This window comes from Mycteria americana, chromosome 19 (assembly GCF_035582795.1).
Source record: "Mycteria americana isolate JAX WOST 10 ecotype Jacksonville Zoo and Gardens chromosome 19, USCA_MyAme_1.0, whole genome shotgun sequence".
In the NCBI taxonomy this organism is placed as follows: Eukaryota; Metazoa; Chordata; class Aves; order Ciconiiformes; family Ciconiidae; genus Mycteria; species Mycteria americana.
The window spans coordinates 4,462,328-4,483,294 of NC_134383.1; the positions used below are offsets into that span (position 1 = coordinate 4,462,328).

Consider the following 20,967-nt stretch of genomic DNA (forward strand, 5'->3'; position numbering starts at 1 on the left):
TACTTATGGCTATCCAAGAACCTATTTTTACAGAAGCTGCAAGACATGAAATATCCTTGATAGTTCTACGTCTCTGTCACACTGGGTTTAAATATACTAGTAGGTTCAGAAGTTATTGAAGGGAGTTGGAGAGACTCGCAGAAGCACACACGGACGCAGTGCGGTCCTATAAGCCTCAGCTCCTTTGAGAACCAGACTAAAGAAAGGCCTCACTACAGAGGAAAGCTTGAAACGTGTTCCCAGGATACACTCAAATTTTAAAACCTAGAAAAAAATGCAAGAAGAAATCACAGTGTCTTCCTTTTCCATGTTTTTGAGAAGCAGGTTCCATTTTTTCAACTCCTTCAACATAAAACTTGGTATTTTCTCTTTTTGCCTTAATCTGAGGGTCTCTGAGCCTGTCTCCTGGCTTGGTGATGGCAAGCCTGTAGCTGACTGGGGCTGCAGACTGTAGGGCAGCAGCTCACATGGGCAGTGACACCCTGAATGCATTTGCATTCCGAAGGCAATGCTGGGCAGGGATAAAAGCAGGGCTGCAGCTTTCTATTCCTATGAAACCCACTGGAATGAGCTTGTCTCTTGGAATAATGGGATTCTGGACTCCAGAAGGGCTCTCCCACCTCTTGCAGCACACTTACACGCACGATTTACCACACATGCCTTGCTATTAGCCTCTGAAATTTACTGCAAAGAATTATTCTGAACTAGCATCTACTATTCTCCTTTCTTGCCTACTTTTCACAAGGCAGCTCTTAAATATTTACCAAGAAGGAAGCTCATGTCAGTCTAGGTCCTCTACCATAATGACAGGAGCCTGCCTAACAAAGTACTCTTTAAAAACCAAGGGGACTTTATAACCGATCCTTATCCACACTAAGTACCTGTCATTCATTTAACGTATAGCTCGCTCTTATTTCATCTCCCAAGAGCCCCCTCTGACAGGGCAGAGAGAGGGGGTCTCGCTGCAAGCACAGCTATTATGTGGCAGTACCGGTGCTGCAAGGTGCTCTTCCTGGGTACCGCCGCTGACGTGCCGCGCTTGCTAATGCTGCTGTTAGTGACGGCGGTCTGGCTAGCAAGAGCTGAAGTGGATCGGTGACATACAGCACAGGACAGGCTGCCTCGTCAGCGCGATGGAAAGAAAAGCTGCAATATTATTACCATTCTTTCTGCATTTAAGAAAAAAAAAAAAATTGCACTTAGAATGCTTTCAAGATACCAGACACGCACGCAAAACAGATAAGATGGGGATCAGTTGTAAAAGATTTGCATCGTGAATAATTTTAGAAATACACCCCCACATCAGTACTTATACTCCAGCGCGGGGGAGAGCTACGCTATGGAAATGAGGTGATGGTAGTGTGTATGTGTCTCTGTCTAACAATACCTGCCTGAAAAGATCAATCTGGATAACAAGGTCTTCAAGGCAAGCATCCAAGACTTGGCCTCCTACACAACCCTGGCAAGAGGATGAAGTGTGCCTCCACATGGGAGATGCTTCTGGTAAAGTGCTAAGGCGAGACGCTGGGTGTCTTTGGTGACTGGCAAAGGAAAAATCATGAGAAAAAACACCCTTTACTCAGACAACACATCTCATCTGCGAATCCTTATGGTCAAAACTCTTAACTAAAGGGAAGCCCCAAATCTCCCACCATTTAGGTCCCCCAGCAATCACAAAACATCAGTAGGCCTATTGGCCAAGCATATGAGTAGAGGAGGCAGGGGACAGGCCAGGTTATGTCTCTCATCCTCATACACATGCACAACGAGCTTTTCTCAGACAAAAGGAGCGAGGACTATCTCCTTACTTATTCCCAGCCCAGTGCTCCCAGTACCTGCTTTCTTACGTGTCAGAAATTAAAATGATAATGCTGAGAGGAGGAGAAGGAAGGAGACATAGCTAGACCGTGGGACCCGCTTCACATATTCTAGATGTGCAAAACACAGAATAGGAGTCGAGCGCCTTTACGGTCGGCGCTGTAAAGTTTGCAGGGTTTCAGCAGTGCTTAGCCTCTGGGAATTCCCATCCCTTGCAGTCAGATGAAACTGTGTGCTGAGCACTTTTTAAGACCTAACGCTGCTTGCGTTTACTCAGATGGCTCAGAAGAGACTGAGATGACTGGGGGAGAGACCCGCTGAGCTGATGTTTTATGATCTATACTGTGGTGTGCCCTACCGGGGCCGCTGAGCCCCATCGTTCCAGGCACTGGAGAGTGCTGCAGCTGCAGAGAGCATTTTACATTATTAAACAGACATTTTGGAGCACAGAAAGGTGAAGTTATTCCTCCACAAACACGAGAACTGAGCGCTAGAGTAAACCAGTGCATCACGATATCCGCTAGATTTGGGAGCCCTTAATCGGAGGCTATGAACTGGGTCAAGGAGAATCCCGTGGTGAGGGGACGGAGCGGGACCGTGCGGGTGATGTGCTGTGCTGAAGGTTGCGACAGACCTTCCTTCGGTCAGGTATGCTGCTTTGGGGTTTTTTTGAGAGGGGGTCGGGGTGTTAAGTACAGTCCTGCCCCAGCAAATACATATCCATTTGTTACGTGCTGGCATCAAATCCTCAAGTTTTCAGTGAACTGAAAAAAGTTACTTTTATCATGGCGAACACTTGTTTTAAAATCCTTAGAAATTCTGCTGGGAGAAAGAATAGACCCAAAGCCTTGATTTGCAATAACCTTTCAGCACATGCTTTGCAGAAGAGCAGTTGGCGTGTGCATATGCCTCGCTAAAGTCTATAAGTACGTGCTTGAAGTTAAATATATGCATAAGCACTCTTTGGTGCAGGGATAATTACTAAATCCAGGTCTCATTAAGGTCTTCCTATTTTCTTTTTTGTAATTCACTTACTTATCCTGCAAGAATATGATCAGATACGGGAATAAAGACTCTACAGTTAGAAGGTACAGTTTCTTCTGACAGGCCAGAAGAAAACCAGAAAAGTATGCAGGGAAATATTCCCAGTCTGTGGTAAAGTTTTCTCATTACATCCTCAGATCCTTCTTTATCTCATTGTTTCTCAGTTTATCACAATTCTTCATTTCCTGTTCCCATTTAGACTTTAAACACATATATTTTTAATGTGGCCTTTTTTTAATGCTTCCATAGTTAGTATTTAAACCTTTCAGAGACTCTTGGCTAGGCCTCATGTACAAATTCCAGATAACTTAACTGGACACTACAAGGACGTTTTTAATCTGGTATTAGAGTTTAAAGTCTGGCCAAGAGTTTATGACTTCTCATTGTTATTAATGTTATAACAGCAAAATAATTATACTGTGCATTTTTACAGCTTCTGCCACTTCAGGCTGGTAAAGGACAGATATTAGCACAGCAATACTTCACTCCAATTTGGATAGCTCACCTTACTTTAGCGTACAGGACTCTCAAAAGCATCCACATTTGCCTAAATTTCCTCCTATTGCAACAAGAAGCAGAAGAGGCAAGCCAAAGCTGAGCTAACTTAAAAATCTCCACCGAAGTTTTTGTTACAGCTTCAGTTGACTGGAGTTTTCCCGATGTCCTGGTCTGCAGGGTTGCTTTAGAGAGTTCGCCACAACCAGCAAAGACTTGTATCGGCTGAGGACTACAGAGCGATCTGAAGGAGACCAAATACCGTTACCCAAATTGAAATTCAGACCAGAGCTTGCTAAGTAACTTTTTTTTCCCCCCAATGGAAACTTTGACATTAGCTTTAGCTTTCTGGTTTAACCACACACTTCAGAATCTCTGAGGCAAGAGGCAGAGACCTCTGTGCGATTTCTCACCCCAAGATGGAGCTTCTCGTACCATGGCACTCCCAACCCCAACACTGTTTGGGGGGTGTTTTAGCCTTGAGTCAGTGGCAAGCGTGGCTCATCATCTGCTGCATTTACCCTCCTTTCCCCCATTTCCTACAGCACTTCGGGGTTCTTGCCCAGGTCTCCCATATGAATATTGACATAACTTGGTCCTATCTAGATGGCAAGAAACAGTAAGCAAGGAATAGCTATTTGAAATATTTTGAAATATTTGTATTATTGAAAACAGCAAGGCTTATAAAAATTTCCTGAACAGAGCTGTCTAGAGCAGGAGGCTATTTTGAGTATCTCTTTTTGCCTTTAACCCAACTATCTCAGCACCCCACCCTTCTTCCTTCCACCTTCCTTAATTTCTTAGACTTCCTTCTTGTTGCTTTGCCTGAGTCTATTTTAGGTGTGAGAGCATGGTTAGCTTCTCGCTAGGCATCCACTTCCCATCTTCTGTCCCTGGGGTTTGCCTTTTCAGCAAAGTTGTGAGTCCATCAGTACATACGACGTGTAAGATTCCTCATGATAAACAGACCTTGCCCATAAAGAAGAGAAAGTAACTACTTGAGAAGAAAATAAGGTGCCAGAACGAACACAGCTAGGCTCTTCCAAACGCAGGAAATAATGCAAAAACTGACAGTGCAAAGAATACCAAATTAAGCTTGCTGAGCCCAGCTGTCAGGACATGGGTGTCTTAACTCTTCCATCTCTGGCAAACAGATATTCAGACTAACAACAAAATATCATCGCTTTGATACAAACCATCACCTTTCCTCTTGGCGGAAAGTTATTCCATCTCATGCACTGACCAACTTTAATATTAAATTCCAGATAGGCCCATGAAGCCTTACTGTGGAGCCCACAGTGGGATTTAGTTGTGATATATTCCCTTCCCTCTACTAGCTGGAAGGGGACTGAAACAGTGAATGCATTCGGCTATGCAGGCCCCGACCTGATGCTTCACTGTCTTTGAACAAAACTTTGAACAACAAACTCGTTGTTCGCACGTAAGTGGACGGTATAGTCCAAATCTCATTGCTGTCAAGTCAGAGCAAGTTCAGACAAACCTTCACTCTCTCCTCTGAGGATGTGCATGATACAAAGACCTGGACTCTAACCTAGAAGGAAGTTTGCATCACAAGTTTCATCACAAGATCCAAACCGAGTAGCTCAATGCTTTGTTTTCAGTCTTTAGCTATACCATGTTGACGTTGGTCTATGTTATCTCTACCCGCTTCCTCTCTGTCAGGCTGGGAAAACTTCCCCTTAGCTCTGGGGTTTACTCTGTCTCTGGAGAGCAAGTCAGCTCTCCACTGGCACTCCAGAGGAGCTTAAACCACAAGGTTCCTACTAATAGGAGCAGCACATCAAAACCTCCTCGCATCGCACAGAGAATTTGTCCCAGAAAATGGAGGCCTTGGTGGCTTGCAGGGCTCTAGTTCCTGGTACAGCCCAGTGTCACCAACTTCACAGAACAGCAGCTTTCTGGCAAATTGTGCAACTGCACCGCCCCCAAACTTCCTGTTTTGAAACCCCAAGAAGCTGGAAAATGTTAACACCGGCACTTTAAAGTGCTACTTGTGGCTTTTTTTTTTTTTCTTCTTCCTAAAGATCTACATGATACTAAAAAATTCTACATATACAGGAGTAAAGTGGGGCTGCCTTAAGGAACTGGGGGCAGAAAAGCGAGCGCGTGTCTCTCCAGGGAGCCCCAAGCCAGGCAGAGCACGGCACGCCAGAGCATCCCTAGCAAAACCGTCCCCTCTTCCATGACCTGTCTGACATCGGGCAGCTCACTGTCTCTCCACCTCCCATCTCGCCCTCTCCGAATTAGGGTGTATGGGGCGTGCTCCATCGCTGTGGCTGTTGGTAAGGTTTTCGGCAGCAGGTCCTGGTGCTTCCAGCTGGAACTGCGCTGGGCGCCGCGAACGCTTGCTGAAACGGCGGTCACCGAAGGCAAGCTGTGCCGCTCGGAGTAAGAGGCGAGGTGACAGATGGAGAGGAAGGTGCTCGTGAAGTGGCAGCGAGACAACTGCGATTCACGTGTCGGGCAGCGCTCACCAGGCACCACGTGCCATGAGCAGCCACCTGGCCCGGCTTCCCGCTCTGGCCAAGCCATGTGGCAGATCCACCCTCTGCCTGAAACCCACCCCTGATGGGAAAAAGAGGCCCTAGCAATAAGAGGACCTTGATACAGAAAACAGAGATACGGCAAATCTCTGTTCCATCCCAGCTCCTTTCTGTATAGGAAGAAAAGCAATTAGAAAGAAGAAAGCATCGTGTTTGTCTTGAACGCTGCGAGGGAACTTACTTCTTTCCAATCAGCATGACAACTGCTTCCTTTCCTGGCTATCGCTGAAACTCCAGATGGTACATTTGAGCATACTTAAACCTCGAACTTGGCTCCTTGCAAAGACATTGTCTTCCTGGTTAGCTAAAAATGTATTAATAGTATTGGGATGAAAGCTCCTGCTCGCCTGCACTGCGCTATTTGAATAATGAAATCTTGGTCATTCTGCAGCATTTTGGCTAGTATTAAAATTAGGCGTTTGAAGGGGATGAGCAACTGCTGACCGTGCTCCAGTTATAACCACCTTCTATTTGAATTTATTTGTATTATCTATATTCGACTATTTTGCTAATACCCAGAATTCTGCAAACCCTTAACAGCAGCGGTATTACCTGTCTTCCTTATCCCTGTCACCCTTTTCCAGTGATTGCTCTGCATCAAAATTTTGGACCTTTCTGAATCAGCCAGCTGAGGTGCTGCCAACTCTTACGGTTTTATTAGGGAATTGTGAGACATCATTTTCTTAAATCTCCAGCTTCAGGACTCCTGTTATTTTCAGAGACTGCTGCTCTTTGTTTGAGCAGCCGTACGTTTCTAGATTCGCACACACGGAGAAAAGCTTAAGGAAGCGAACTAGGAAGCCAGACAACAAATGGAATCCAAACCAAAAGCTAAAAAGAAAAAGAACATCATCATTGTAAGCAAAACTAATGACAAGTTTTTGCACCTGAAGCTGAAGGGGAGAATAAAAGGACAGAGGAATTTTGATGGGGTGTGACCAATTCAAATCAGCCAAAATACCCGTGCCTCGTCCCTCCTCCGTCACGCAGGGACCTGGTGGAGTGGCTGGCAACTGCGAGCTCAGGACTTTGACATCTAAGCCCATGCCTCATAAAAAGCTGTACTGTTATTGTTCTAAAGAAAATAATATCCTGTTTCCTTTCTAAACTGTGTATCTCTTTAAAAATGTTAAATGGCTGCTACATTCCTGCCTTTATCCCGGACACTTTTTATGAGTTTGTACTTCCCTCTTCTTTTGCTTTAACAAGCCAGCTAAGGAGAGGATTAGGGGAATGACTTAGTGCACATGTGCTGAAGAAGAGGGGAAAAATCCGCCTTCAAAATCTTACATAACTTAAAAAAATAAACACATAAAACAGAGACACACGCCCAGGCCCTCACTCTTTGCACTTAAAAATAATAATCATCATCATCATCATGTGGCCAGACTGCAGTTTGCCAGCTGGACTGTCCTCTGAAAAAATGAACATTTAAAATTATGGAAACTAGAAATATATAGCAGCGCGTTTCCCAGACTTATTTCTGATGATGTTTCCCATTTCTCTCTCTTTCCTATTACCAGAGCTTGGTATTCAATAGCTGGGAGTAAGCAGCCACCCCTTGGGAAGGAGGAGGAAGAGAACTACCGAGCCCTATCATGCTGTCAGGCACCTTCTATAAATATTTATGTGACCTACAGGATATAGCACAGTTTGAAATCTTGCAGCCTCCGTAGCCACTGTGCAGTCAGGCAGTTCCCCGTACTCCTCTGAAAGTTCCCGTATTTCAGGCAAGACCTGGGTCGTTGCATGGCTGTGATCCGCTTATAGCATTCGCTGACCTCACTTGGGGGTGTTGTACCGCACGGCGTGTTCCTAAGGGGATCTGGGTGTGTAGCAATGAACTCGCGTTTCGGGGAGGATGTGGCTGCAATTAGAGTCACTCGATAAACGTGAGGAGGACTTTATGTCCTCCATCATGTACGGAAAGCAACAGAAGGATAAACTAAGGTAATGCTTGAAGGATTTGAGCCAAAGCTCAGTGAAGGGAAGAAAAAGTAATTCTTCTGCCATGCACTTATGTGAGAGTCATTCCTGGCTTGCAGAAACACCCAGTTTCGGGGGTTTTTTTTCTTAGCAAACTGCAGAAAAGGAACCTACCCAACCCCCTACCCTAAACAGGAACTTGATCCCTAGTGATACCTTCCTGTCCTGTCCCTATTTATAGAAGTAAGGTCACCCAAATAAGAACAGAAAAGATATCATATGATTTTTGGTGACCAACTGAATTCTGCATACTGAGAATTCAGAGGAACACATTTGAATAACCCACATTCAAAACTATTTGGAAAGAACACCTCACTGTGGCCATTTTTGTGTGTAGAACAACTAAGCAATTTGTGAGACACGTGGTAAGTTATTTGGAATTTGGGTATCTTTCCTTACATCAAATAATCAAGTCATTAGCTGGACAGAAATTTTGCTTGCAAAACTGTTCTTCAATGTGCAATTGTTTATTGAAAGCCTAAAATAGACACGTGTCCACTATGGTACTGTTAACGGTATAAACAATTGATGAAAACTGCAGAACGTAAGGAGTCTGTAAAGGTCACTTGATGGGCAGTTTGGAAACACACACACAAAGAGCTGGGAATTTTACTGTCTGCAAAGAATTTGTAACTGCTTCCCTATACATGTTGCTATACAGCAGGGTTTGAATTCAGGACCCCCGCCCCATGACTGAGTTTGACATGTAAGCTAAGGGGGGAGTTAAGTGTTGGGCTTCTGACCTGTACCTGGACTGACAGGCGTGCTCCAAACAGCAACTGCAGCCACATCTAGAAAAGGCCTATTTTTTGTCATTCCCTGGAGCCAGCCAGCATTTTGTTTTCTATTCTTTTACCATAAACCAACACAGCCTGGAAAAAGTCAAGCTTTAAATGGATACATATACCTATTTGAATATACGTTTACATAAATACATATTTTATACGCAAGCAAAAATAAAGGTGCTTATTTTATAATCCTAACAAAAATGTTCTATTTGACAGCATTTTTCTTTCAAGCTCATTTGGCATAAATCATGATCCATAATTCCTATCTTATCATGTCAGGCAGTCCTTTGAACTGAACCTAATGATGATGAGAGCCAGGTACTTCCATCATGTTTAATGCAGTTTCCAAAAAATCTTTATTTACACAGCTAAATATTTTATGGGCCAAAGATTCAGGGCTACTTGAAATGAAGAACGCATCCCTCCGAGGGGTTTTGTTCACGGGTAAGAAGTTTGTCTAGGCTTGAGGCACATAATGAAAGGGAAGATTTAGTCATTCCCTTTCTTTTACAGGCTGCCTCCATCCTTCCGTTGCTCATTCACAAATCCCTCGGTGCCTCCGTAGGCAGGCAACTGGTAGGTGGATCTGAGGTAGAGGCTGCTGCTAGCATTTTCTCCTGCCTCTGTGAGCAGCAGCACGCAGCGGAGCAAGCTCCCTCTTACAAAGAGAGGTCAGCTCTGCCCACGGCAGGGTTTGAATCTCTGCTTATTACAGCAAAGGGAGAGCCAATGGAAACGGGGAAATTCAGTCCTAAGCAGCAGCCAGAGGGGCCGACTTCACATGAATGAGACATCGCTTCTGGAGAACAAGCAGGCTCTCCGGACCCAAGGGTTCAAACCAGCTGCGTGACTCAGCCTTGGTGTATTTGAGCGTGTGAGGAGGAGAGGAGGTTGCCTGCAGCGGTCTCTGCTCTGTACGTGCCTGAAGGGCCAGCGCCCAGGGCTTGAACGTCTCAGCCCCCGCAGCCCGGCGATGGGGCTGGGGACCCTGCACGGCCACGGTGCGCAGAGGCACTGGCCTTCCCCGCCCCAGCACGGCGCGTCGGCTGAGCTCTGCCGTGGGCATCGACACCCCGAAGTTTGCATACCTTTTTAGTGATAAAATACAATGCAGGTGCAGATAAGGAACTATCTCAAAATAGTTCCCCTGTCCCTTGCCGTCGTGCTGTTTGCATTAACTTTCCCGCGTGGCAGTTCATTACTTTGGCACCATTGGCAGCCATACACACCCTCCTTTTTTAAACTGGACTAGAATAGGAAAGCTGAGCACTTACAGAGGAAGGATTTCTGTGTGGTGCTTCTGAGACTGAAGGGTCTCTTTATGGTTAATGCATCATTCCCCATTACAGTCATTTCCTCTTGAAGTAAATGGGATTTTGCCATTATACTTTATGTTTATTGATATATATTTCCTAGCTGAATTGACATTCCCCTGTTGCCTTTTTTTTTTCTACCCTGAAATTGCAGGAAGCCAAAAATCCTTCAACAGTAATGAGTTAAGTTCTGTAGCACGCAGAGCTGTGTGCTCTCCCATTAAGTGGGCTGGGGTTAAAATGGGCACCATTTACACATTAATATGTATTCCAGGGCAGCAACACCGGTTCTGCTGTAATGTTTCAGGCTAAGGGGTCAACTGTTTAGCGGGGACGCTTCCTAGCAGTATTTTGATACTCCTTAACCACTGATTGAGTGGAGGAAGACTTTCCTTGTGACTTGACATTGAAGAGTGTCACGGGGAGGCCTTTGGGTTTGAAGAATCAAAAAAATCTGATTCTCTGTGGTGGCTAAAATACCTGCAGTGCTTTTGGAGGACACTGCTATTAGGATCTCCTTTCCCCTTCCCTAAATCCTCCATCTCCAGACCTGCAGTTGGACGTAGCATCTCCCTTGCTCTCTGCTCAAAATTGCTATTACGTGTTGCTGTGCATCGTTAAATGATTTCCCTGTACTTCATCTCAGAGGCAGGAGAAGTTAAGAGATGGAGGAATTGCGTGGCTCGAGGGACTACTAATGCTGTACAAAGCTTTTCACCGCCTGTCTGAATCCAGCTGCAATTTTTGCGTGACCAGAAATGTGCAATGCCAGTTTGGTAGATTCTGAAAAATAAGTTATTTTCTGGCCTTTCTTCTTTTCTGGTGCATCTGCATCACAAAACCACTTCTTACCGCTAGCTACAATACTACAGCCAACTCTTGCTACCCAGCATGAGTAATTCTGAGCACCTAAGCCATAGCTAGTCACCTAATTAAGTGACCTGATTTTCTCAGGAGCAGAATATGTCTTCCAGCTCCCACTGCACTCAGCAGTTGTGAAAATCAGGCCACTTTTGTAAGTGGCCAAACATAGCTGTGACTAGTTTTGAGTACTCAACTTCCAGAAAGTTGATCTTGAGAGGGGCCTGGGAGCTGGAGCACCCGGAGGATGGGTCCTCTCCAGGTTCTGGCTGGTGGCTACAGAGGAGGCTATTTGGGAGGGATGCAGCGCGTGCCCTGTTCTGTGACTAACCAGAGGCTATCAGTCATCATCACCATTCCCAGCACTAAATTAAAAAAAAAAGAAAAAAAGAAAAAAAGAGTCTGTCAGCTTCAGGTCCCATGATAGAAATATACCTTGGCTTTTGTTTGCTTTATGCAGTATTTCCTCCTTGCACTGAAAATTAAATTGAAAAGGGAGTTTATTGTCCCCATGGAAGAGATAGGCACCTTTTGAAATCACGCATGAACAAAAGCATGTGGGGCCCAGCCTAATGTTTTCTAACGCCCTTTGGGGTCCCAGGAGCACAGAGGCAGCGGAGAAGGAGCTGGAGTCAATTCCAGCAGAGCTCTATTGTGCGATTTGTTCCAAGGAAACATCAATTCATTAAGCAAACAAGTCAACAGGGGTGGGTGGCAGAACCGTCTGTCCTGCTAGATTGCGCATGACTCCTTCAGAGGTCTGCTCTGGGGTCTGGAGAGAGTAAATAACCACTGAGAGCCAGCTTGTCTGCCCTCACTTTGCAACAGGAGAGACCGCTCATTTCAAAGCCAGAGCTTCATTTCAAAGCCAGAGCTTCACTGGGAGGGTGTTTTTAATTCCCTGCCTCGGATGCAACGCAGAGAGATGCAGTTCAGTAGCAAAACGTATGGTTAGGAGAGTCAAATTTTAGTCATGTTTTAAAGAGCATAAACAACCTCGGCAAGAAGGGAGGTGAACTGAGCAAAGGCAACGTAACAGAAATGGATGATGAAACCAGGGGAGGGAAGATCCGCAGCCAGCCAGCTGGGGCAGCTGGACATTGCTCTGCTCAAGGAGCAGCCTCCCCAAAAGGTTCCCAGCCTGTGCAAGGGGAGAGCTTTTTGCTCTTTGCTCTTGTCTGAACTGCTTTTCAAAGCAAAGCAGTGGCTGTTTTGCATAGTGCGTCTGAGCCAGACTAGGAAAAGGTCAGCAAGACAGAACAGACCAAGCCACCACGTTGACCGCACAAGATACATCCTTCCAGAAGGCAGGTGCTTGGACTAGCACTCTGCTGGTCTCGAATGCTGGCAGATAAGGGCAGCAAAATGCTTCAGGAGGAAGTATTTTCATAATCACACATTTGCAACACAGCCCTTTTTTGCAGCATTATCTTTCTGCCTTCCTCTTACTCTCACAGTGAACAAAAATATGTATATTCAAGGGGAGGGGAAGCCAAGGGCAGAGCTGAAACACAGCTGAGTCAACAACACATGTCTACGAGCTGGTGGGTAAAATTGCATATTCCTGCATGGTTATCAGAGTGCTTTCGAAAGTCATCACTGCAGACAGAAAGGGTGACAGAAGCGCAGTAAACATCCTACACAGCACTATGGGCAGAAACAAGAAATGCTGGAGGGTCCCAGCTGTCCTAATCCTAGAGCCGCGGGTTGGACCCTGGAGTGATCCTGTTCCCTCACATGGACCCGCTTCCTATAACCAACCAGCAGCATCTTCTCGCAGCAGATAACACAGGGTGCATAGTACCTTGCTCTTGTCCCTTTGGTCAGACACATTCCCTCTAGCTTAAAGATGTCAGCAAGTCTTTTGCACTATTACCAAGCTGTAACATGCCATATTTAGTAAGATTAGGTTACGGCTTGAGGGCAGCCGGTGTAAACTAGTAAGTTTTCCTGTCCTCAGTCAGATTTTCTGTCGCTAACAGCAGGCAGCTCTGAGACACGACATACAACCCACAGAGCAAAAGGGAGGCAGCTGCTTCGGCCAAATTAACAACAGGAGAATACAACTGGCTGTCACCTTTGTCAGCCGCTGGGCTGAAGCTGAAGCTCGTGCTTCACACGCGAATGGCAGCCAGCGGAGCTTTGCCTTCGGTGGGAGCTGCACTGGTGCCTGAATGCATTCCATGTTGTCTAACGCGGGGAAAGACACCCCTGTCTACTAGTGCAGCGTGGGGGGGTCTGTAGGATGTAGATCCTTTTCTGGCACTACCCATCTGGAGGATCCCTTCCCCTTCCCTGACTTCTGGGGACAACTGCCTGGAGACCCCACTCTTGCCTTCTGTGGAGGCTTCTTGCTCTTCAGACCTTCCTCCACCCACACCATTTTGCACGAGCGTGTTCTGGTGAATTAGGTTAAACCAGCCTCCCGTTCATTTTGGCCTCCTTCCTACCACACCTGTAGCACTTGTTTGAGAGCAATACTGCCCTTCTGCCCTTAAGAAGGAAGCTCTGAAATCACCTATTCATGGGGGATTTGTCTCCTGACACCCAACTGAGGGCCTGACTTCTACCCCCCAAACCCTAACATTTCTATCCTTTTCTGCCTCCTTCATTCATAATTTTTGCTAAATATTTATGCCATTTGGATTCTGGGTGAGTTCCTCATTTTGGCAGTCTCTGGTGTTGCAAAGCTGAGCTGATCCACAGCTGCGTTTCAATGCTGATGTCAAGCATTTGGAAAACACTATTGCATGTGTTGCAAGTTAAACAGCACTGTGCTGGTTTGTTCTGCAACTGGAAAACTTGCTGAACGGAAGACTTGGGTCTTCCTAGCTGGAGTGAAAAGGGATTTATAGGCATCCTGAAGGGAAATAAGCAGAAGAGCACTTCCAACGTAGCAAGGACTGAAGGGAGCTAGCAAATTTTGGCCGGTTATTTTAACCTGAAAAATCGCTGGTTTGTGCCCCCTGGTGGCAGTTGAATTTTTCTTGTCGTCAGTGCTCTTGCAATGGCTGCGCTTCCAGACCCAAACCTTTTGATTTTCATGCTGAGCAAATCACCAGCAAAGAGGTCACTAAATGCCAATAGCCGGCGCCTCACTATCCAGAAAAACATCAGGCCAGGCAGGGAAAACCCCAAGGTCCATATCTCGTACTTTGAACAGGCTGCATGGCTTTGCCCCTCAAACAGAGGACGGCGATTTGAGAGGCGGCACGTCCGAAAGAAAGCCCCAGGGCTGAGGGAATCAGTCTGGAAAGCGTATCCCGCAGGTTTCTAAACACACCGTTACAGCCCTTCCCAGCAAGGACCCAAGGTTCAAGCGATAGATGTGACTATAGCCATATAATCCAGCATCACTGAAATATTATTTTTATTTTGTTCTCTCTTCAGACAAAAAGCACTGGCATCGACAGGTGGAAGAAGTGTTCAAGCAGCATGCGACTGGTTGGTATGAAATAATAAATGTTAAAAAGAGGAAAAGACATTAGTGAATTTAATGTTTAAGATTTTAGCCATTGGAATGTGGAATGTTTAAACAGGGGCATTATCTGAAAAGTACTAGCAAAATTAGTGAGACATTATTTGAGTGCTGTAAATAAGCAATCCAGAAACAAGCCTTGTCTGAGAGAGTTTGTGATCTCGAGTAATAGCAAACAAAGGTGAGAGAAAGGAGCCACTACTCTCTCCACCCTAGCACCTTAACAGAAAACCGAGAGCTGCCTTTTCAAAGATGTTGAGCAATTTCTAGTGCTCTTCTCCCTGTGTTTTGTACACCCAAAGTCAGAAAGGCAGAAGCAGTGACCCAGGTTAGATCTTCAGAGCCTCAGTCTGAAACTAAAACCCAATTTGCTGTATTACTTAGTAGTGGTAATGGGCTGCAAGTGAGACAGTGCACCTCTCCGCCTGACCTGCCAGAGCTGATTTTTTCCATAAAGGAGAACAAAAGGGAGTGAGGACAGGGGAAGCTAATGTTGCTGGAAAAGAATTATGTCTTTATCTGTCAATCTAACACTTCTGTCTTCCTCTCAGGCTGTTCTCCCATGTGGGTGACCCATTCCTCGATGACACCCTGCCTCGGGAGTACGTCCTCTACCTGCGCCCCACCGGCCCCCTGGCTCAGAAGCTGTCTGAGTTCTGGCAGCAGTCAAAGCAGATCTGTGGGAAGAACAAAGCTCACAACATTTTCCCACATATCACCCTTTGCCAGTTCTTTATGGTAAACCAGAGCTCCTCTTTCCGTTGCCTTTATGCATGCATTCATGAGCAGCCCTTGCCAGCTCCAGACTGGAGATGTTACACGCTTCATTCAGTCGCTGCAGAAGGGTTCGTGCTCGGGAGTTCAGGGGGGTTGTTACCAGAACCGCCTCATGCCTGGGCTTGTTGAGGACATAATTGGTGTTTAAGCGGGTTGTTTGCAGGGAAGAGCAGCAGCAGAAGACCAAATTCTCATAATCTCAAGTGATCGTTAACATGAGAATAGCCGGGAGGGGGGATGAGGTTAGGAAGGTTACTTGGGGATAGCTGATCCTGCTTTGAGGACAAGGGAGAGGCAGGTGATTTCTACGCATACCTTTTTCTATGACCCTGTGCTTTTTCTCACTGCATAACAGCAGAGGTAGACTATTCACACCCGCCCACTTGGCCTTTTCTTTCTCTCCCGAGTGCACTAGAGAGCTAAGCCCAGGCGTGAGGAATGATTCTCCACCTGAGAAATGCTTGTCCCGTTTCCTTTGGCAGTGTGAGGACAGCAAGGTCGATGCTCTCACTGAAGCTCTGCAGGCCACCGTGATGCGGTGGAGATGCAAATTCCCTGCCCCTCTGCCTTTGGAGCTCTACACATCCTCAAACTTCATTGGGCTTTTTGTCAAGGAAGAAAGTGCTGAGGTGCTCAAGAAGTTTGCTGCAGACTTCGCTGCAGAGGCTGCTTCTAAAGCAGGTGAGTGACTATGCTGGCAGCTACAAAGGGCTCACGGCTTGGTCAAGGCTAGGGCGTTTTCAGAAACCACAGTTTTGATGGTATGAAGAAACGAAGCTCATGAAACCAATACCTCATTTTTAAAAGTGGCCTGAAGGCTAAGAGCCCAAGAGGAACACCCCACCGGGTGCTTTGGGTTTCAGTGCTTTTTCAGTTGAAAGATCACCTCACACTTAGTCTCAAGTGTTATCTCCTGAAAGGGAAGTTGACATTTGGTGGTTCCTTAACCTTTCAGATAGATGCGTTGTCTGCAAGGCTGAGCATTTCCTGCTCCACTTGCTACCTCGAGTCACTGTCACAAAACTTTCCTCAGCCATATAAAGGCTGTGTTTTGGTTTTTTCTGCATTTCTGAGATGCAAACAGGGCTCTGTGAGAGGACCTCAAGTACCCTGGCAACCTCGGAGGGAACCTTTTCACATTGCCCTATCTCACTACTGACACGGCTGGCTCCGTTGCCTGGTCCTCTACTGCTTCTGGAGGGGGGAACCTCTCAGGAGCTGGGAGGGGGAAGATAACCAGAGCATCCCGTGCTCTGACGGTCGCTGCTACTGAACAGGCTCTCCGGGTGTCCTCCAGTTACCTCCAAACCTGGAAGTCAGAACAGCATCGGAGCATTATAATAGCTCCCTGACTAATGCTCCCACCCTCCGTCGCTGTAGTGCTCAGCCTGGACTAGTCACAACACAGCCTTCATTATCACAGGCTTATCCTGGAGTTTAAGTGCATCAAGATACGGCAGCTTCTGAGTCCCTGGGCTGTTTCCGTGCTAGACAGGCACCCCATAACACCATGCAGAACAGCTAGAAGTCTCTGCCCCTGGTTCAGAGGAAGAGATACAGATGTGTCGTGGGTTCATCACACCTCTGAAATGCATTGCTTTCATCTGACGGTGACCCAGAGCTTTTCTTCCCTTTAGAAGAGGGAGGAAATGGCTGTTATCTTTATGAATGCACATTTTGGAAGGCAGCAACAAGACATGAGGCGGGTCCAAGGACTGCTGCAGCCATGTAAGAATCGTACAAGCGTTCCCCTGCACAGCGTAGACGTACCCTCCAAACCAACAGAGTCAGAAGGGGCAGTTCTTACCCCAAAAACACTGACCCAGCAGAAGGAAGCATCAAGGGCTCCCAGCAAGCTTCTACCCCTGCAACTGCTCCAATTCAGACAAATTGGTTCTTTCTTAGGGGAAGCCGATTGCTGCATTGCAGTCCACAGCTTGGTCAGGTTATCACATTAAAGTCTCTGGGGCTTTTTCAGAGATCCAGAGCATATTTTTTCTTGCTGATCAAAAAAAAAGATGGATGAGCTTGCAAAGCTACCCCTGGCTGGCACTTGGAGCCAAGTCTCTGAATAGCTGCAATTTTGACTGAATAATCAGTCAAATTTAATTGCAATTTTTGGTTGAATAAGCAAGAATAAATTACATGCAAACAATGTATCCTGTGATTTCCACATCTACTGGAAGAGTCCCAATATTTCACATACTTTCACCTTTCTGCTTCCTGGAATCTTTTTCTAATAAAGGTTCTTTTTCTGCAGGATCATTTTGAATCATTTTCATATCAATGTCTGCTTCCACACTTTTTGAATACCTCACCCTCAGTGGGCAAACCGGTAATCCAGCTAATGTCCAGGGAAAAGGTTTAATCCACTCACATGAACCTGTAAATTCCATGGATTTGTAATTGCTACTGTAGGAGAGAGAACAGAGGAGGGAGAGTAAAAATCTATGATTTTTAATTTGCTTATTTTGGAGAGATCTTCATCTGCTAATGAAAGAAAGGACACCCCTTTCCTGGAAAAGTGTCTTTTTTTGGCAGACGACCCAGTGGGTTCAAAATGACAATAATTGTCACCACACCATCCAGAAACCCGTTGTTTTCTGAATGCAAATGAGTTTTGGCATTTTGGCAAGGATGCCTTGTCTACTACCCTGGTGCGACTCAGGACTGAAGCACACCACAAATCTCTAATAATTTGATCCAAGGTACAACGTATATAGGGAACTCACGTTTGACTTCCCCAAAGCCTTTTCAGAAACTGCCTACAATTTGTTCCACTTGAGCTATCTTTAAAAGTTCAGCTCCCAGCTCCTGTTCAGAGGCGATAGACACTCTTACACCTTCGAAAAGCTGCTAATCTCGCCGGTCACTTGTTGTTAACTGACATTTTCTCGTTGCAGATGTTCACGTGGAGCCCCACAAGAAGCAGCTCCACGTGACGCTGGCCTATCACTTCCAGACCAGCCACCTGCCCACACTGGAGAAGTTAGCGCAGAACATCGACGTCAAGCTGGGCTGCGACTGGGTCGCCGCGATATTCTCCCGAGACATACGCTTCGTTAATCATGAGGTAAATTTTTGGAGCTTGTTTCAGTCCAAAAATTAAAAAAAAAAAAAAGAGGACCTAGCAGAGTCGCAGGCTGTTTTAGCTGCATTTGCAGCTGGAGAGTGCTCACAAGCTGCGAGTTGAATGAGGACTCCCATGTCCGCTGCCGAGAGCTGCACGGATACACAGCGCAGACTATACAGACATTAAGGAATTTGCCTCGGGTCCCGCAAGGACACCCAGAACATAGATCTCCCACATCCCACCAGTCATCTTAACAAACAAGCCATCTTGCCTTTTTTTGCTTTTTACTCATACTGTCTAGACTTGCTGTTTCACCCACCTCATTTCTTGCTTCTTGCGGGAACCACGTCCTGCTGGATTAATTAATTCTAACAATGACTCTCCTCTTAGCTCAAAGTAAGCTGGTCTGATCTTGCAAGAACCAGGCCAGTATATTAACCTGACCACAATCCACTTCTTCTGTACAGACTTGACATTATTATTAATCACAGCATTTAGTTTCGTCACGTAAGAAACATTTACCCTCATGGCCTATATACTTCAACTACTCGTATGGATTCTATAACTGCAGTATCTAAGTGTCTTAACATAGTTTTCTTAATAATGTTGTTGTCCAACACAATATACAGAAAAAAAAATATATTATTTCCATTTTGTAGATTGGGATCTTGGGCATAGAGAAACCACACGTGAGATTCATCTCACCTCCCTGTAAATATCCCCAAGTTAGACCTCTCAAGGCTGAGCCAGTCTGCGGCTCCCTTTGCACTGAGGCTCGGTGCAGAGGAACTGGCACCTCCAGAAAGTGAGTCATCTGACCCATCTAAGATGTCTATCACGGGACAAGATGAATCAACTTCTGGAGGAGGGAACCTCCAGAAGGTGCCTTGCTCGGGCTTAGGCAGCTAACTAGACTCCTAAGGTTGGGGCGATTAACCCCACCAAAGTGCATTGTCCAGAATCAGGCACACAAAACCTGTGGCAGAGTGGGAAAAGTTATTTTAGTCCAGCACACGATACACCACAGAGGAAACACATGCCAAAGCTTCCGGAGAGCTGAAGGCTCTCATGCGCAGGGCTCTGACCCAGCCCAGGCCATGCTTCCCATGCGTGACAGCCTCCTTTCCTATCCAAAGAGTCATCTTGTCCTTTAGAAGCTGCAAGTAGTCAACACTATCGCTGATTGCAAAGGGAGTTGCTGATGAAAACCAGCTCGCATCTTTGCACATCTAACTTCAGGCAGCCATGTGTGAAAGTTTTGGCCTTGTGGTATCAGGTGACAGTGACTAGTTTCCATCTTCCTTTGAAGATACCACGAACAGTCTAGGAGGATTAGTGAGCAAACGGGCTGACACCATCAGGAGATCAGAGCTGCTCAGCAGATGATGGTTTTTGTTTGCGTGATGCCATTGCAGAAGTTAGGCTTGGCCGGGGACAATAACAGGTTTGTTCTCCCTTTAAATGGGGGACTGCTGTCGCCATTTCCGAGGAGAGTTACTGATAGACATTTAATACGTGTGGATTCCTCATGCTCCAGTGAAGAGAAGATTACAGAATTATACTCACTGATCTTTCCCCCACCTTTTAACTTAATCCTGTTCATGTTAGGAGATACAAAGAAAACAATGTGGCCACATCCCGGTATTTCTCACCACCTGTGTTTTTCCCTGTGTGTTCTCGTGAACAGTTTTGAGAGCAGGGTGTCACAGATTCAAACCTGTTAGCCTCCCAACAGTGTCTCTGCCTTGTCTTCAAAAGCAACAGCAACAAGGAGAACCGCTCTTTCAGATCAAGCACGAGCAGGTAAACCAGAAATGGTTACTGACCACTACAGCTGCATACATTCCAGGTCCCAATAAGAATTCAGTTCCATTTTTAACAGGAAACTTGGATTTAAGCACATGGTCGTGTTTTTGCCCACTCTAAAAAATCATGCCCCCCTTTCCCTCCTGGTTATCAAAGACAGGCCTGGAATCAAAGAGGAAAGAAGGAGTAAATACCAAGAAAAGCTTTCCAACAGCAAAAAGTGGGAAGTGGCAGGAATTCCCTGAAGGTAAAGCTTTCCTGGATAAAGCACAGAGTGATGCATTACGAGGAGAGCTGTTCCCACCTTGCTAAGGTTAAAGGTCCATACGGGAGTGCTCCTACCCCACTCTGCTAAAGGTTCCCTTCCATTAACAATCCTTTCATTCATTTGTGCTTCTGTTTCTCCCCCAGACTCTGCAAGTGATCTATCCTTACACCCCTCAGAATGATGACGAACTGGAGCTGGTCCCAGGGGATTTTATTTTCATGTCCCCAGTGGAACAAACCAGTACAAGTGAGGGCTGGATTTACGGCATTTCCCTTGCAACTGGCTGTTCTGGGCTACTGCCTGAAAATTACATCACGAAGGCGGATGAATGTGGGACCTGGGTGTTTCATGGGTAGGTAAAGCTGCTCAGTTCAGTTGCCATCGCTGTAAAAAGGGGGCTCGGCAGCTGGGATTTCACCTGGGTAAGTGAAGAGTCTCCCAGGGCTGCTGAGAAGGTCGCTTGGGGGAAACATACTGGCACACAAAGTCCCGTCTCGTAAGCAAAGGAAGAGCAGATGCTATCCCTGTGCATGGGATTAGAGGACGATGTGATTTATTTAGCTAAGATGTTACAGCAACTATTACTCATAGGATCGCTGCTGCTGGTTAACGGAGCCAGAGCAGATGGCCGCTGTAGAGCCACTGCTGTGTAGACACCTCTGTGGTGGGACTAGGATCAGGAAGGTTTAAATTTGA

At 46.1% G+C, this 20,967-nt stretch overlaps 1 protein-coding gene across 2 annotated transcripts in view; it reads left to right on the forward strand.

Moving 5' to 3' along the window:
• Positions 1-20,967, forward strand: part of UBASH3B (ubiquitin associated and SH3 domain containing B) — a 77,008-nt gene that overhangs the window by 34,986 nt on the left and 21,055 nt on the right. The window contains exons 2-6 of one of the 2 annotated variants that reach the window (XM_075521058.1): positions 14,260-14,317; positions 14,899-15,085; positions 15,607-15,805; positions 18,028-18,197; positions 20,415-20,623. In XM_075521058.1, coding sequence (XP_075377173.1) covers positions 14,260-14,317; positions 14,899-15,085; positions 15,607-15,805; positions 18,028-18,197; positions 20,415-20,623 — 823 coding nt within the window. The remainder of the gene's footprint in view (positions 1-14,259; positions 14,318-14,898; positions 15,086-15,606; positions 15,806-18,027; positions 18,198-20,414; positions 20,624-20,967) is intronic. The other variant, XM_075521057.1, reaches the window with a different exon arrangement.